General features: G+C 43.8%; 1 protein-coding gene across 7 annotated transcripts in view; it reads left to right on the top strand.

Moving 5' to 3' along the window:
• OSBPL10 (oxysterol binding protein like 10) overlaps nucleotides 1-17540 on the top strand; it is a 333676-nt gene that overhangs the window by 153499 nt on the left and 162637 nt on the right. For all 7 annotated transcript variants that reach the window (XM_055558423.1, XM_055558427.1, XM_055558426.1 and 4 more), the window contains exon 4: nucleotides 2472-2663. In XM_055558423.1, the coding sequence (XP_055414398.1) occupies nucleotides 2472-2663 (192 nt within the window). The remainder of the gene's footprint in view (nucleotides 1-2471; nucleotides 2664-17540) is intronic.

Raw genomic sequence — 17540 nt, 5'->3', positions numbered from 1 at the left:
CAAGTCCTTTGCCCTCAGAACAGCCTCCTGTGATGAAGTCAGTTCACCTTGATCATGCTTTTCCTCACTCTGGCATTTTCTGGTTGTATTGCCAAATACAACCTTGTCATGTCTTCCTTTCTGTGTGTGTGTGTCTGTCTGTCTTGCTGTCTCTGGGCCTTTGCTCCTCTATCCCCCGTAACAGTATAAGCATCTGTGGTGAAAAACGGCCTCGTCCATCTTATGTGTCTCCTCCACATCACATTTCAGATATTTTCCTTGGTGCGCAGTAGGTATTCAGTAAATATTTGATAATTGAAATAGAGAAAATGGCACAAATCTGCCAGTTTTTCTCGAGCTGCCTTTTTTCCTCAAGCTGAAATGAAGTGCAGAAACATCTAGAATACAGATTTTTTAATGTAGAATTTAGAAAATCCATTCATTATAATCCATTCACATGGCTCAAAATGAAAGAATCTCTCTCCCTCTCTGTTCACACTCTTTTTCACGTCTCCTCCGTGGAATAAGCAGCCACTTGGAGTTCAGCGTGTATCCGTCTAGATGATTTTTGTGTTTTAAACAATGATAAAAATACTCCTTTTCCACATTTTAACACAGAACTTTGCATACTGTAGCACAGTTAGGCACCTTGCCTTTTTCACTTAACTACATAGCTTAGAGGGTTCTTTTCCCAAATCAGTTCATGGAGGCCTTTCTTCTAATCCTCTTAGCCTCCTGGTGGTGTTCCGTCATGGAGGGGTGCTGTGTCTCGTTAACCTGTCGCGTATGGAGGGACGTTTAGGTGGCTTCCGATCCTTTCCATTAAACACGCGGCTTTGGTGCCATTATGCTTGGGTGCAGGTGTGTGGAGGAGACGTTCCCCAACAGGACGTTGCTGGGTCACGGGGAAGTGCCCTTGTAACTGGGGCAGGGCCTGTCGGATTGCCCTCCTCGGGATGTCTGCCACTTGGCAGTCCCACATCACTGTCTCTCCGTGGTCTGTCAGCAGACTGCATACTGATTTTTTCGGGTTTTTACAATCCGTTGGGTGAAAGATGGTATATCTAAATGTGGTTTGAATTTACATTTATCATATGAGTACAGTTGAACACATTTTCATATGGCTTAAGGGTCATTTATGGGTTTTTTTTTTGTGAGCTATCTATTCATATCTTGCCCTATTAGAATACTGTGCTCAGTCACATCAATTCCTAGAAATTCTTCTCCTACTTACAAATTAGAATGATGAACCGTTTGTCTGTGAAGCTAGTTGAAAATATTTTTTCTGGTTTATTGGCTGACTTTGTTGGTGGCAGGAGTGGGTTTTTGAAATTTGTTTCCTGTACAGAGGGCTTCCCTGGTAGCTCAGCTGGTAAAGAATCCACCTGCAATGCAGGAGACCCCAGTTCGATTTCTTGGTTGGGAAGATCTGCTGGAGAAGGGATAGGCTATGCACTCTAGGATTCTTAAACTTCCCTGGTGGCTCAGCTGGTAAAGAATCTGCCTGCAATGTGGGAGATCCAGGTTCAATCCCTGGGTTGGGAAGATCCCCTGGAGAAGGGGAAGGCTACCCACTCCAGTACTCTGGCCTGGAGATTCCTTGGACTGTATAGTCCATGGGGTTCACAAAGATCAGACACAACTGAGTGACTTTCATTTTTCCCCGTGTATAAGCTTTCAATTTTTAGGTCATTAAATTTATTGAGTTTTTCTGTTATGACCTTTGGATTTGTTTTCTTTCTTTTTTCTTAGTCTTTGATCTGTTTGGGGTCTGTGATCTGAGAGATAAATCTGTTTTTCAGTTGGCTGCCCAGTTAGCCCAACACATTATTGAAAAATGTATTGCTGCTGAGTTGAGATGCTGTCCTTATACCCCGTTACTGTTTGTATGATATGTCACAACAGGATGAAATACCGGTAGTGCATGGGCAAATGGGGATTAATTGGTGGGTAACTTAGTTCATTCTTAGTACTCATGCAGCAAACATGTGTTAAGTACTTAATGAATTAAACAATCATGATGTGCCGGGTCTTGGGGGTACAAAGATGAGTTTGAAAGAATCTTATATAGTTTAGCTGGATAATAAACATAGCCTCAGTGTAGTAGAATAGGAGGGTGGAGAGGCTGAGACAGACAGGCAATGCTTCACAGAACACTGAGCACTCAGCTGGCTTTACCACAGGAGGGGAGAGTATTAGGAAGAGGAACACAGACCCCTGAGAGCCTGTGGTGTCCGAAGGCCTTGGAGTAGCTCTCCATAGCCATAGTTTGGGGCAGGAGACCCTGCCGGAAGGGAGACCAGAAGCATAGTTAATGGGGATGGCCTCTCTGGCCTGAGAGAGTGTAAGATGAAAGCATGCACCCCCCCCAGGCCCTCATCTCCCTTGAAGATGAAGGGGAAAGCCCGAGAGGTCCAGCATAGATGGAAGGCAATGCCTGGCTGTGTTCTGCAGGCCGGTTGTTGACTTTTGACGCCTGTTGCTTCTTCTAGACGGCTCCAAGCTCCCGAAGCCGAAGTCTCACTTTGCTCCCCCATGGAACGTCCAATTCTGCGTCTCCCTGTAGCCAGAGACACCTCAGCGCGGGGGCCCCTGGCATCGTCACAGTCACGCATCACAAGTCGCCTGCCGCCGCCCGAAGAGCCAAGAGTCAGTATTCCGGCCAGCTTCACGAAGTCAGAGAGGTAGGCCTCATTCTCCCCGTAGCTGGAGTTGTCTGTGGAAGGTGAGGGCCGCGATGTCGCTCCCCAGCCCCTTTTCTTTAGCGCCGTCTTGATGGATGGGGAGAGAGGACTGGAAGCAAACCTCCCACACACAGCCGTCATGATTCCTCCTGGTTTTTAAAAAATAATTATTTCTGTTTCATGGGTTAAGTGAGTTGTCAGGAGACCTCTGCTACCCAAGCTCAGAAAGCAGGGGACACAAGCCCATAGAAACTTGAAGGAGGTGGAGGGGCTGTCCAGGGAAGTCTCCAGGCTCATAACAAAGGGAAAGAACATAAAGTGGATCATCAGGAAATAATTGAGGGCGTTTTGAAATTCAGAAAACGTTGGACCTAAAGCTGATTTCCCCTTTTCTCCTTCACTTTATGAGGTGGTTATCCTCCCGCACACTTCGAGGGGGTGTGAGCCAGTGAAAAGAATTCTGTCCTTGGAGGCAGAAGACTTTGTTGCCTTAAAGCTTGGAACCCACATTTCTGCATCTGCAAAATGGAAATGGCACAGGCCCTCCCAGCCTCTCAAGGGATCACATGTGATAATGTACATGAAAGCCCTTCTGCTGAGAGTCCCTTAGGGGTTATGTTTCGTTTTTACTTTTGATTGGCTGGGAAGTCATCAGTTTGGGGCTCCCAGGGTCTTTAGTGTTCATATCATCCTCTGTAACTATTACTGAGAACCAACTGTATAAAATAAATGATCATGGTCTTCTTTTTCTTTATTTTTAAATTTTTCATTCATTTATTTGGCTGCCCTGGATCCCAGTTGTGGTGTGTGGGATCTTCTTTAGTTTCGGCATGCAGCGTCTAGTTCTCTGACTAGGGATTGAACCCTGGGGCACAGAGTCTTAGCTACTGGGCCAGCAAGGAAGCCCTGTGGTCTCGCCTGTCTAACTTGTGTTGAGTACTGAGGCTTTTTGCCCTGCAGCTATCTCATGTGGAGACCAGCTGGTCCTTTTTGAGACGCAGCCTCACTGTGTCAAGCAGGAGAATGGGGCTCCCAGAATAGGTCTGGCTGCTGTCTGAATTAGCATGCCTCTTGCTTGATTTTTTAAGCGTCATAAGCCAAGGAGTGCTATGTCAGCTGGCTATCTTGTTCTAATTATGGCCCAGAACAGAAAATCTGAAATCTTCTGACTCAAGTCTGTAGGTGCATATGAAAGACATTTTTGGATAGATTTACACATGCATATACTTTTTGTTGCCTAATAAGGAGAAGGTACAAAGTCAGATGCACCCTTTGAAACAGTCCCCCTGATGTAGGGGGGAAAAAAAAGTATCTATGAGCTTAACTTTGCTACCTTGGATGAAATAAGGAATCATTTGCTGCACTTGTGTATATGGCTTTTCATTTATAGCACATTTTCAAAAAGCTCTATTAGGGAAAACCTTGAATATACACGAAGCAGAATAGAATAATGGTGCCTACCACCCAACTTAAATAATTTCAATCCTCTTTTGTTCTTGTTTGATCTCTTTCCCTCAACACTTTTTTTGGCTTGAGTATTTTAAGGGAATTTTAAATATTTTATTACTGCCAATAAATGTTTCAATATTTATCCAGTGGGTAAGGACTTAAAAAGAAAGTGTAACCACAATACCATCAGGTTGCTTTTATGTAAACCTCATTGAAGCTGTTTTTTGCAAGTAATTTAGAGACTTGAACCCTAAGAAGAAAAGAAAAAGCAAGTTTGTGGTATCTTGAGAATTCTTTTAAATGTGCAGTAATGAATCTCGGATAGACTTATTGATAAGAGTCCTGGTACATATGAAAAAAGGGAGGTGCTTGTGTTTAGTGGCCACAGGACTGGAAAAGGTCAGTTTTCATCCCAATCCCAAAGAAAGGCAATGCCAAAGAATGCTCAAAGTATCGCACAATTGCACTCATCTCACACGCTAGTGAAGTAATGCTCAAAATTCTCCAAGCCAGGCTTCAGCAATACATGAACCGTGAACTTCCTGATATTCAAGCTGGTTTTAGGAAAGGCAGAGGAACCAGAGATCAAATTGCCAACATCCGCTTGATCATGGAAAAGGCAAGAGAGTTCCAGAAAAACATCTATTTCTGCTTTATTGACTATGCCAAAGCCTTTGACTATGTGGATCACAATAAACTGTGGAAAATTCTGAAAGAGATGGGAATACCAGACCACCTGACCTGCCTCTTGAGAAACCTGTATGCAGGTCAGGAAGGAACAGTGAGAACTGGACATGAAATAACAGACTGGTTCCTAATAGGAAAAGGAGTTCATCAAGGCTGTATATTGTCACCCTGCTTATTTAACTTCTATGCAGAGTACATCATGAGAAACGCTGGACTGGAAGAAACACAAGCTGGAATCAAGATTGCAGGGAGAAATATCAATAACCTCAGATATGCAGATGACACCACCCTTATGGCAGAAAGTGAAGAGGAACTCAAAAGCCTCTTGATGAGAGTGAAAGTGGAGAGTGAAAAAGTTGGCTTAAAGCTCAACATTCAGAAAACAAAGATCATGGCATCTGGTCCCATCACTTCATGGGAAATAGATGGGGAAACAGTGGAAACAGTGTCAGACTTGATTTTTTTTGACTCCAAAATCACTGCAGACGGTGATTGCAGCCATGAAATTAAAAGACACTTACTCCTTGGAAGGAAAGTTATGACCAACCTAGATAGCATATTGAAAAGCAGAGGCATTACTTTGCCAACAAAGGTTCATCTAGTCAAGGCTATGGTTTTTCCAGCGGTCATGTATGGATGTGAGAGTTGGACTGTGAAGAAGGCTGAGCACCGAAGAATTGATACTTTTGAACTGTGGTGTTGGAGAAGACTCTTGAGAGTCCCTTGGACTGCAAGGAGATCCAACCAGTCCATTCTGAAGGAGATCAGCCCTGGGATTTCTTTGGAAGGAATGATGCTAAAGCTGAAACTCCAGTCCTTTGGCCACCTCATGCGAAGAGTTGACTCATTGGAAAAGACTCTGATGCTGGGAGGGATTGGGGGCAGGAGGAGAAGGGGACGACAGAGGATGAGATGGCTGGATGGACTCACTGACTCGATGGATGTGAATCTGAGTGAACTCCAGGAGTTGGTGATGGACAGGGAGGCCTGGCATGCTGCAATTCATGGGGTCGCAAAGAGTTGGACACGACTGAGCGACTGAACTGAACTGAACTGAACTGAGCCAAAATAAAAGGTAGGGTATTTGGCCAAATTACTAGTAGCATTTGCTTCAGTATAATGCCAAAATCTTCTCTACATCCATTTTTAGAAATTCAAGGTTTTAAAAGGATAAAAGTATGTGCTTTGGCTATGTGTGTATAGAAATATTTAATCATATGAAGTATATAATGCAAAAGAAATCTAAAAATCCAAATAACTCATAATCCTACCTCCCTTCACATAAGCACTGTAAATCTTTCAATGAATTTACTGCTCTTTTTTAAACACTGTATTTTGTGAGATTCCAAAGTCAGCCATACCCATTTTCTTTTCTTAGCTTTTATTTTACTTTATTTTTTAAATTGAAGTATAGTTTCAGGTGAATTTACTTCTTTTTTAATCTATAAGCTAAATATGTGTTAGTCACTCAGTCATTCCAAGATACAAATTCTAAAGTATAAAATTCTAAGTAAAAATTCTAAAGTATAACCTCAACTTTGTAAATGACTATATATATATATATATGCTGCTTTTTCAATGGAGGGAAATTATTGAAATTTACTAGATCGTTAGGTGACATGCCTCCATAGCTGTTTTGATTTGGTTGTTGTAGTTCTGGGCGACAACCAGGTATCTTGTTCAGGTGATTGCTTTTACATCTGTGATGACCTTTCTTGCTGAAAATTCATTCTGAGCCAGCTTGTTGAGACATGTGTATAAAACACTGGCAGTTGAGGCTTACAGGGTGGCAGACACCTAAGAAGGAGGTGGAAGTTTTGATTCTCAGATTTCATGCCCAGCTTTCCTCCTGATTGGAGACGGGTAACTGTCGTGTGACGTCTGTCCTTTCATGATATGTGCCAGTCCACCTTGGGAACTGAGAACATTTCCCTCTGACCAGAAAGTTCTGCAGTTTTAAAAGTCTATTAATCTCAAAGTATAAAGGTGCCTTGGCTTTTGGATTCCACTGTATTTATTCATAAAATAACTAGAAGAAAATGGAATAGTATTTTTAACCCAGCTGTACCAGGAAGATAAACTTACAGCCACGGAAGCAAGCCAGAAAATCATCGTCCACAAGACAGATGTGCCCGAATAGCTAAAGAACAAAAGAAAAATAGCCCAGCCACAAGCAACAGAATAAATGTTAAATGGAATGCCACAGCATGGGTAAAAATAAAGGGACAGTGTAAAAGATTAAATGGTTATCATGAAAATATTGAGATCCCAAAGGTCAGTACACAAAGTTCTCTCTGGAAGTGGTGAGGAGAGATGAAGATAGAAAATCCGAGACATGACATCATTGTGAAGAACAGGGATATCCTCCTCAGCAGTTCAGCAAATGGAAATCCAGTTTATTTTGTCTGCGAGATTACTCGAAATAATTATAGGTTACGGTGGTAAGAAATATTGGTAGTATTGCATATTTTCTTTTTTGTTACAGTTTGGTGATAAATAAGAACAACTAAGCACAAAGAAGCTGTTCGTTGCCATTGACCCATAAATTCCCTGCTGGGAACTGTATTCTGAGGAAATAACTCATGGAATTGGGGTAGAAGAGGAAAGTTAATTTGGGTTAAGCTGTTGATACTAGTAAAGTGATAGATTCAACACAAAGCATTTCAGGAATGACTGAATAAACAATAATACACTCTGAATTGCTATATAGCAATTTAAGATAAAAGTCATATAAGTATCATTTCCACTTGGACATGTGTATATAAAATGAGACAATCAGGATAGAGAATAATGTACAAACATGGCCCCTAGGTTCATCTTTTTGCGGGGGGGCTGCTCCCCGTGGCATGTGGGATCTTAGTTCACTGACCACGGATCGAACCCGTGGCACTGCATTGGAAGCATCAAACCTTAACCAGTGAACCGCCAGGAAGTGTGAGCTTGCTTATTCAGTTCATGCCTCCACCCATTCTTCAGGGATTAATTGGGAATCTCTTATGTTGGAGAAGGAAATGGCAGCCCACTGCAGTACTCATGCTTGGAAAATCCCATGGACGGAGGAGCCTGGCAGGCTACAGTCCATGGGGTCGCAAAGAGTCGGACATGACTGAGCGACTTCATTTCATTTTCATTTCATTTATGTGCCAGGCATTGGATTTTTATGCTGAAAGCCATGTCTTCTTCATCTTTGCATCCTCTAGCCCTAGCAAAAATTGGTGGGTGTGTCGGTTAGGCACATTGATTTAAGGACCCATTTTCTAACAGAAGGCTTTAGAAATGGAATTGTGTAGGCGTCAGGGGTTGCTTGGGTCACCGTACGAGGTGGGTGGTGATTGGTCGAGGGTTGAGTCAGGTATTGACATGGTCTCCTCTGACTCAGGGCACTTCAGGGGCTGTACCTGGGGAACTGTGCGACTGAGGGAAGAGCAGTGAGAGGGTGAGCCTCTGGATGTGCTGCTGGAGTCTATTAAATAGACTCTAATATGTTCTTAAAAGTCCATTTGAGCCTCTAGCTGTGTAAGCATTTTATGATTGACCTATGGTGTTGGAGAAGACTCTTGAGAGTCCCTTGGACTGCAAGGAGATCCAACCAGTCCATTCTGAAGGAGATCAGCCCTGGGATTTCTTTGGAAGGAATGATGTTAAAGCTGAAACTCCAGTCCTTTGGCCACCTCATGCGAAGAGTTGACTGATTGGAAAAGACTCGGATGCTGGGAGGGATTGGGGGCAGGAGGAGAAGGGGACGACAGAGGATGAGATGGCTGGATGGCATCACTGACTCGATGGACGTGAGTCTGGGTGAACTCCGGGAGTTGGTGATGGACAGGGAGGCCTGGCGTGCTGCGCTTCATGGGGTCGCAAAGAGTCGGACATGACTGAGCGACTGATCTGATCTGATCTGATCTGTGTGTTACTCACTTGTATTCTAACTTTTATACTTTTAGTGACTTTATAACAGGTTTTAAGGTGGTTCACATTTCTTTAAATGGACACAAGTTCAGTTGGTACAAGTGCAGGGTGATTTTTATAAAATGCCTGTGTGCTAGACGCTTTCTGAGAAAACACATCTCTCATGCCTGTTTTAATTACTTTTTTGGCTGCATTGGGTCTTTGTTGCTGCAGAGCTATTCTCCAGTTGTGGATCACGGGCTTCTCATTGCGGTGGCTTCTCTTGTGGAGCACGGGCTCCAGGTGTGAGGGCTTCAGTGGTTGCATTCCATGGACTTAGTTGCTCCGTGGCATGTGGGATCTTCCTGGACCAGGGATTGAACCCTTGTCCCCTGCATTGGCAGGCGGATTCTTAACTACTGGACCACCAGGAAAGCCCCTCATACCTGTTTATACATGTGTGGTGTGTGTGTGTGTGTGTGTGTGTGTGTGTGTGTGTACACACACCTGCATACGTGAATTGAAGAACAAGAAGTAGGAAAATCAGAGGTTTCTCCCTTTCCTAATTCTTCATTGCTGTTTCCCAGGAGTGGCTACTGAAGAAATGATCTGAATATCTGCACACATGAGAGCATGTGTGTGTTTGTGTCTCTGCTCAGAACTGTGTGTATGTGTGGGCTGTTTGTGATCTCCAGCAGGTTTTATTTTCTTCCTTGACTTAGAGTTAAGAACATTCTCTACAGAGAGTCCTTACTAAAATTTTTCTTTTAAGTCCAAATGTGGTAATCGGCCCAGACATAACAAATATTTGAGCAACAGAATAAGCTTTGTAGAGCCTGGTTTTTGTGGTTTTGACCAAATAATTATTTTTTGTTGTGACATTTGAGACTTAAATACACCTAATTCAATAGATAGACTTTGGATTCTGTAGCTTGGTGAGCGAAAAAGTCATGCTATGAAATTGTAGTGGATGTATGTGAGGTATAAATTTAGATTTAATTAAGACTTCAGTGATAATTTATTGACCGATAGAAATTATCCTTCTCTTACACTTTTTTTTTTTTTTATTGTTAAATAGCTTGCTACCCTTTTTCTGAGAAGGCTTTGTGCTGCCCTTGTGTTTAATGGGTGGATAAACTGTATTGAAGTTGTGTCCTTTAATGTGGCCCTAAATATTAGTAAACCTTTCACAGAATATAATATGTGGAGCAGAGTGTGTTTATGTGGTTCCACTGGTGTGTATTCATATATATATACACACACATATTTCTTCATGTAATTGCACTATGTTTACTTGAAACATAAAAGGAAAAATGCTTTAATGAAGTGCCATCTTTACAAATGGTACTTTTGCAGCAAAAACAAAAATGAATAAACAGCCTTTGGCACATACCAGCCAAACAGGTCTGCAAGAGTTAAACAATCTTGGTTATTCTTTAGCTGTTACTGCTGACAAACACTTGTAGCTAGACTTGTTCTTCATAAAGCTAAACAAAGCTAATTACTTCTGACTTCATCTGAGTTATCCTCTGCATCTGGCATTCTTCTCCTTCTGTACTCTTTTGTAGCAGTCTATGTTTTAAATGAACGTCAGGGGCATATAACTTTGGGGACACCTGACCCAGTTACTAAGTTGCCTGAGGCCAGGTATGGCTGTTTTGAAACTTTGCAAAAGAAAAAAATGGAAGACCTTTTTGAGGACATATACCCTCTCCCTATTCCTGAGAGAGGGCTTCCCTGGTGGCTCAGTGGTAAAGAATCCACCTGCAATGCAGGAGTCATGGGTTCGATTGCTGAATTGGGAAGATCCCCTGGAGGAGAACGTGGCAACCCACTCCAGTACTCTTGCCTGGAGAATCCCAGGGCCGGAGGAGCCTGGTGGGCTACAGTCCATGGGGTCCCAAAGAGTCGGACACGACTGAGCGACTGAACAGCTACAGAAATTCCTGAGAGAAGTGAGCACAGTTGTTGAGGAACTAGCCTGCTGTGTTTCCTCTTTGTTTAGCAAAAGGGATAAATCTATTTTTCTCCGTTTCCGCCAGACTCTAGTTCTGTTTGGGCTCAATGGACAAGGAGCCAAGATTTTGGCAACAGTGCGGACTCAGTATTCTCTCTTCAGGATGGTTCGGTTGATTCAGCTGTACACAGTGAATGCCTGCTTAGAAACCGTGATTGATGTACAGCCTCTGCTCTGGAAGCAGGAGCTGACAGCACCCCGAAGTATGTTACTCGTCAGTCAGTGTTAAGGTAGCACTCAGTACTGGCAGCATTGAACACAGCCCATCGCATCACCAGGGAAACCACATTTAGAGTTGTAAGTGCATTTTCCCTTTGTATGAATAGGATGATGATTTTTTTTTTAAATCCCAAATTAATTCTCCTGTGTACTTTTTGAATCAGTGATGCCAGTAACTCTTGCATGCGTTGGAGTGGTGATTTGCAACCTCTCAAAGTAAGTCAGCCCCAGACTTCAGTTTTCAAAAAAGGGTAACATGGACTTCCTTAATAGCAGTGATCCTCAAATATTTTTAAAGTAGCAGAATATTCTTTTCAAGAAAAATAGTATAGATCCCCATTACATAAAAACAGTGCTTTATTAGTGCAGATTTACTAGAGAAGGTGGCACCGACATTTATTACAAAGCCTTGGGATCCTGAGTATTTATGACCGCCACTGCAGTCTCTCTCTATCAGCTTCTGTATCTGTGCAGTTTGAAACAAACACTGGTGTGGTCCGTGGAACCCCTCGGACATCCTCTAAGAAACCAGTTTGAGAGATTTGGGCACTAGCAGCGTTTCAGGTGAATAATGACAAAAGCAAAGTAGTGACGGCCCATCCCCTATCAACCCTTGACTTGCTGTCTCCCAAGCTGCTCCCCTGAGAGCAGGAATCTCTGCCCATTCAGGGCACCACTGGGGACAGCTGGAAGGAGGGTGGCGGGCATTGGGGGAGGAATTGGAGGAGGGGGCTGAGGGCAGAACTAACCACAGAAGGACTAACCACCTGGACCCCCAGCAAGCTCAGGCTGTGCACAGTTTTGCTCTTCACCTTAGGAATCCTGCACTCGACTGAAAGATAGGTTCTGGTCTTGCTGGTTACAATTATAATCCCTCTTTTCCCGCTTCTATCCCAACTTCTCCCAGAGTTCCTTCTTTACCCTCAGTTGATTCTCTTACCAGGCTTTATCTTTCTTTCACTATTCTATTCTGTTCAGTTGCTCAGTCGTGTCCAACTCTTTTGTGACCCCATGGACTGCAGCATGCCAGGGCTTCCCTGTCCATCACCAACTCCCAGAGCTTGCTCAAACTCATGTCCGTCAAGTCGGTGATACCACCCAACCATCTCATCCTCCATCATCCCCTTCTCCTCCTGCCTTCAATCTTTCCCAGCATCAGGCTTTTTTCCAATGGGTTAGTTCTCTGCATCAGGTGGTCGAAGGATTAGAGTTTCAGCTTCAGCATCAGTCCTTCCAATGAACACCCAGGACTGATTTCATTTAGGATGGACTGGTTGGATCTCATTGCAGTCCAAGGGACTCTCAAGAGTCTTCTCCAACACCACAGTTCAAAAGCATCAATTCTTCGGACTGTAACTTTCCTTATAGTCCAACTCTCACATCCATCCACGACTACTGGAAAAACTATAGTTTTGACTAGATGGACTTTTGTCAGCAAAGTAATGTCTCTGCTTTTTAGCATGCTGTCTAGCTTGGTCATAGCTTCTCTTCCAAGGAGCAAGTGTCTTTGAATTTCATGGCTGCAGTTACCACCTGCAGTGATTTTGGAGCCCAAGAAAATAAAGTCTGTCACTGTTTCTGTTGTTTCCCATCTATTTGCCATGAAGTGGTGGGACTGGTTGCCATGATCTTTGTTTTTTGAATGTTGAGTTTTAAGCCAGCTTTTTCACTCTTCTCTTTCATTTTCATCAAGAGGCTCTTTAGTTCCTCTTCACTTTTGCCATAAGGCTGGTGTCATCTGTGTATCTGAGGTTATTGATATTTCTCCCAGCAATCTTGATTCCAGCTTGTGCTTCATCCAGTCTGGCATTTTGCATGATGTACTCTGGATATAAGTTAAATAAACAGGGTGACAATATACAGCCTTGACGTACTCCTTTCCTGATCTGGAACCAGTCTGTTGTTCCATGTCTGGTTCTAACTGTTGCTTCTTGACCTGCCTAGAGATTTCTCAGGAGGCAGTAAAGTGGTCTGGTATTCCCAACTTTTGAAGAATTTTCCACAGTTTGTTGTGATCTACTCAGTCAATGGCTTTGGTGTAATCAATAAAGCAGAAGTAGATGTTTTTCTGGAATTGTCTTGCTTTTTATATGATCCAACAGATGTTGACAATTTGATCTCTGATTCCTCTGCCTTTTCAAAATCCAGCTTGAACATCTGGAAATTCTTGGTTCATGTACTGTTGAAGTCCTGCTTGGAGAATTTTGAGCATTACTTTGCTAGCATGTGCTGCTGCTGCTGCTAAGTTGCTTCAGTCGTGTCCAAGTCTGTGCGACCCCATAGACTGCAGCCCACCAGGCTCCGCCGTCCCTGGGATTCTCCAGGCAAGAACACTGGAGTGGGTTGCCATTTCCTTCTCCATCATGAAAGTGAAAAGGGAAAGTGAAGTTGCTCAGTAGTGTCTGACTCTTCGCGACCCCATGGACTGCAGCCTACCAGCTCCTCTGTCCATGGGATTTTCCAGGCAAGAGTACTGGAGTGGGGTGCCATTGCCTTCTCCGTGCTAGCATGTGAGATGAGTGCAATTGTGCGGTAGATTGAGCATTCATTGGCATTGCCCTTCTTTGGGATTGGAATGAAAACTGACCTTTTCCAGTCCTGTGGCCATTGCCAAGTTCTCCAAATTTGCTGGCATATTGAGTGCAGCACTTTCACAGTGTCACCTTTTAGGATTTGAAATAGCTCAACTGCAATTCCATCACCTCCACTATCTGTATTTGTAGTGATGCTTCCTAAGGCCCACTTGACTTCACATTCCAGGATGTCTGGCTCTAGGTAGTGATCATGCCATCCTGGTTATCTGGGTCATGAAGATCTTTTTGTATTGTTCTTCTGTGTATTCTTGCCACCTCTTCATAATATTTTCTGCTTCTGTTAGGTCCATACCATTTCTGTTCTTTATTGTGCCCATATTTGCATGAAATCTTTCCTTGGTATCTCTAATTTTCTTGATAAATTAGCCACTGACTTAATTACTTATTTATTGTCTGACTCCTTTTATGCATCTAGAGGGTTTTTTTCTTTTAAAGTGTGTTTTCCCCAGTTAAAGTTCTTGACATGATGAGTTTTTAATGGTTGTGTTCTTTCTTTTTTATAACTTATTTTGACTTTGTTGGGTTTTCCCATTATGGCATGTGAGCTTAGTTTTCCATGCAGGGTCTAGTTCCCCAGCCAGGGATTGAACCCTGAACCTTGTGTTGGGAGCATGGAGTCTTATTCACTGGACCACCAGGGAAGTACCTGGAGGTTTACTTTTTTTTAAACCTCTTTATTCCTCAACCCTGAGCACAATACCTGGCACATAGTAGGCACTCAGTAAAAATTGGAGTGACTGATTTTTCATAAAGGGAATCATAGCTGTTGGGTAACACTCCTCTGCAGACTTGGTTAAAAGCTTTTGGTGAGAAAGGAGTTTCTTGCCCTGTTGTTGCATATTTTGAGGAGAGTTATGGTTCCAAACAGAAGCAGTGGAGCTGTATTTAGCACGGGCTGCTTTCTGCTATGCCCCAGACATGCATAGGTCTTTCTTTCCTTAGTTCCCGGTGCACTTTATATCTAGCTATATTTTTAGCAAATATGTCTTTATGTTATAATGGTCTTTAAAAGTCTCCCCACTTGTGTATAAACTTCTTCCCCAAAGGCATGGGTTCATTAATAACATAGTGACTGTTGCATGAACAATACTATTTCATACTCGTTGTAGTCTTACTCTGGGCCACATACTGTGCTCAGCTTCACCTGTGTGATCCTCAGGTCAGCCCTGTGAAGTAGGTATTGTTGTCTGTCTTATAGATGAAAAACTGAGGCATTGAGAGGTTAAGGCAAAGACAAGGGGTATTCGTTAGCCAGGGTTCCACCAGGGAAACAGATCCAGTAGAAAATACATGTGACGGGATCTTTGCAAAGAATTGGCTTCTGTGCAGTTGTGGGCCTGGTTCTCAGGCATTGGCCCAAGTAGCTGTCTACCCACAAAACTGTTTTTTCAGAGAAGCCTCAGCTCTGCCCTTAAGGCCTCTCAGTGGAAGCAGGCCCACCAGATTATCTAGGTAATCTCTCTCGCTTCAAGTCAACTGATTGGGAACTGCATCACCCCTACAGAAGACCTCACAGAAACATTTAGATGAGCAGTTGACTCACTGCTAAGTTGAGACACCAAAAAGGCCATCGCAAGAGGTCACACAGGTAATGACTGGCTGATTCCGCCCCAGGTGTCACTTCCTAAGTCGATAGTTGTGCAAAATGTGGGATTCCTGAATCATCAGTCAGTCCACACAGGAGACACTATATTCTATACCTGCTATGAATAGTATATTGATTTCTCTGAGCAACCCCCACCCTTGTCACTAGTGATTTTGAAATAAAAACGGGAGGTGGTTTGAGTGATGAATGATGACCAGCCTATTGAGTTTCATGCCATGTGACTACCATTCTGAACAAAGCTGTTAGACCAGCTGTCACTGGCTTGTCTTCTAGCCTGGCTATGGGACTTGCAGGCGGTCTTCAGGGGGAACAGAGATCAGATGCCCCTTTAGAGAGTGAATGGGAAGCCCAGAGATGCCGAGTGATGGAGAAGTAGTAGTTAGTGGAGAAACAAACTGCCGTCAGCAGAGTGGACGCAGCTAAAGCAGAAGCTGGTGGACTCCCAGAGGTTGCCACTGTTTTAGAGTTCTCCAGGGAAACACAGCCAGTGGGGTGTGGGTGATGATGGGGGTGCAGGGGAAGGAAGGAGGTTTATTTTAAAGAAGTGGTTCTTGTGAGTGTGGACGCTGGCATGTCCAAAATCTGCAGGGTGGGCTGGCAGATCGGAGACCCAGGGTAGAGCCAGGGCCATGGCTCGAGTCTGAAGGCTGTGTACCGGCAGAATCTCCTCTTGATCAGGAAGGATCAGTCTTTAGCGCAATTCAGGCCATTGACTGATTGGATGAGACCCACCCACATTGTGGAGGGCAGTCTGCTCTGCTCAGAGTCAACCGACTTAAATGTTTATCTCATCCAAGTCCCTCACAGAAAAATCCAGAGTGTGTTTGCCCAAATATCTGGGCACTGTGGCCCAGCTGAGTTGACACATAAAATGAATTGTCACAAGCGCCCTAGACTGGCATACTCCCGCTGAAGTTTTCCTATGCTTGTCTGTGCTAAGGTCCCAGAGCCCATTTCTGGGAAGCTCACAGAACTTGACTGTCACCAGTCAGATCAGGCTCAGTTATTGCGCTGACCGTGGGTCCAGCTGCTGGCCTCTGATGTGAGTGTGGAATGATGTATCAGCCCTGGTTCTTGTCCAGGGCCAAGATAGTCTAGGTGGTTGGCTAAACTAGTATGAAAATTATTAATTTAATCATATTAAAAAGCAGAGACATTACTTTGTCAACAAAGGTCTGTTTAGTCAAGGCTATGGCTTTTCCAGTGGTCATGTATGGATGTGAGAGTTGGACTATAAAGAAAGCTGAGCGCAGAAGAATTGATGCTTTTGAACTGTGGTGTTGGAAAAGACTCTTGAGAGTCCACTGAACTGCAAGGAGATCCAACCAGTTCTTCCTAAAGGAGATAAGTCCTGGGCGTTCATTGGAAGGACTGATGTTGAGGCTGAAACTCCAATACTTTGGCCACCTGATGCGAAGAGCTGACTCATTTGAAAAGACCCTGATGCTGGGAAAGATTGAGGGCATGAGGAGAAGGGGACGACAGAGGATGAGATGGTTCGATGGCATCACTGACTCAATGAACATGAGTTTGGGTGGACTCCTGGAGTTGGTGATGGACAGCGAGGCCTGGTGTGCTGCGGTTCATGGGGTCACAAAGAGTCGGGCATGACTGAGCAACTGAACTGAACTGAATGGCAATAAGAATTCACCAGAAGGTGAAGGCCAGTGTGGGCTGGCCCCCCTCCACATGGACCTGCACCCTCTGGGCTCTGCACAACACTGGTACCCCTGGAAAAGTTACCCTAGATCATTAGATTGTTGCTGAGAAAAATGATATGGGTGGTGAGGGACCCTCTATCTGTCTCTGACTCTCTGGCACACAGAAAATGCGTGGATCAGACATCTTTGAAGTGTTGCCCTCAGAAGGAAGCAGAATGGCTGATTATTTTATGTCGGAGCTCTGTGACAGAAGAGACTTGTGCCTGTTTTTACCCCAGGTGGCAATTTAATACAAGGAGCCTTCCTATGAGTGCCTCCAGCCCGCGAGGTGATAATGTATTTTGGATATTGACAAAGAGGGAAGTTAGCCAAGTTTGCCCTTGACTCTCAGACCATCCTTGGAACTTGTGCTTTACAGTCTGATTCATTTGTGAAGGATGTTGTTTTTCCCCTAGTGGCTCATAGTAGCGTTTCAGTATAAGACAGGGCTCCTTCGTCATTTAAAAGCCGGTCATCTCATTCTGTGAGCAGAGGAGTTGTGGTCACGCCTGTCTCCCACCCTTACTGGGTGCTTGGTCACTACAGACCTGCATGTAAATGACAAGATTCCTTTAAGTACTCACCTTCCTTAGCTGCCTCCCTGCAAGAACCATGATCATTTTCCATTGCTTTGATCCAAGTTTTGTCTGGTTCATTTTGTTTTTATTTGAATGTTTTTAACTTCGGCTGCACTGGGTGCTTTTGGTGCGGGGGCTT

Source organism: Bubalus kerabau, chromosome 20, assembly GCF_029407905.1.
Source record: "Bubalus kerabau isolate K-KA32 ecotype Philippines breed swamp buffalo chromosome 20, PCC_UOA_SB_1v2, whole genome shotgun sequence".
In the NCBI taxonomy this organism is placed as follows: Eukaryota; Metazoa; Chordata; class Mammalia; order Artiodactyla; family Bovidae; genus Bubalus; species Bubalus kerabau.
This window is presented reverse-complemented; position numbering and strand designations above follow the sequence as displayed.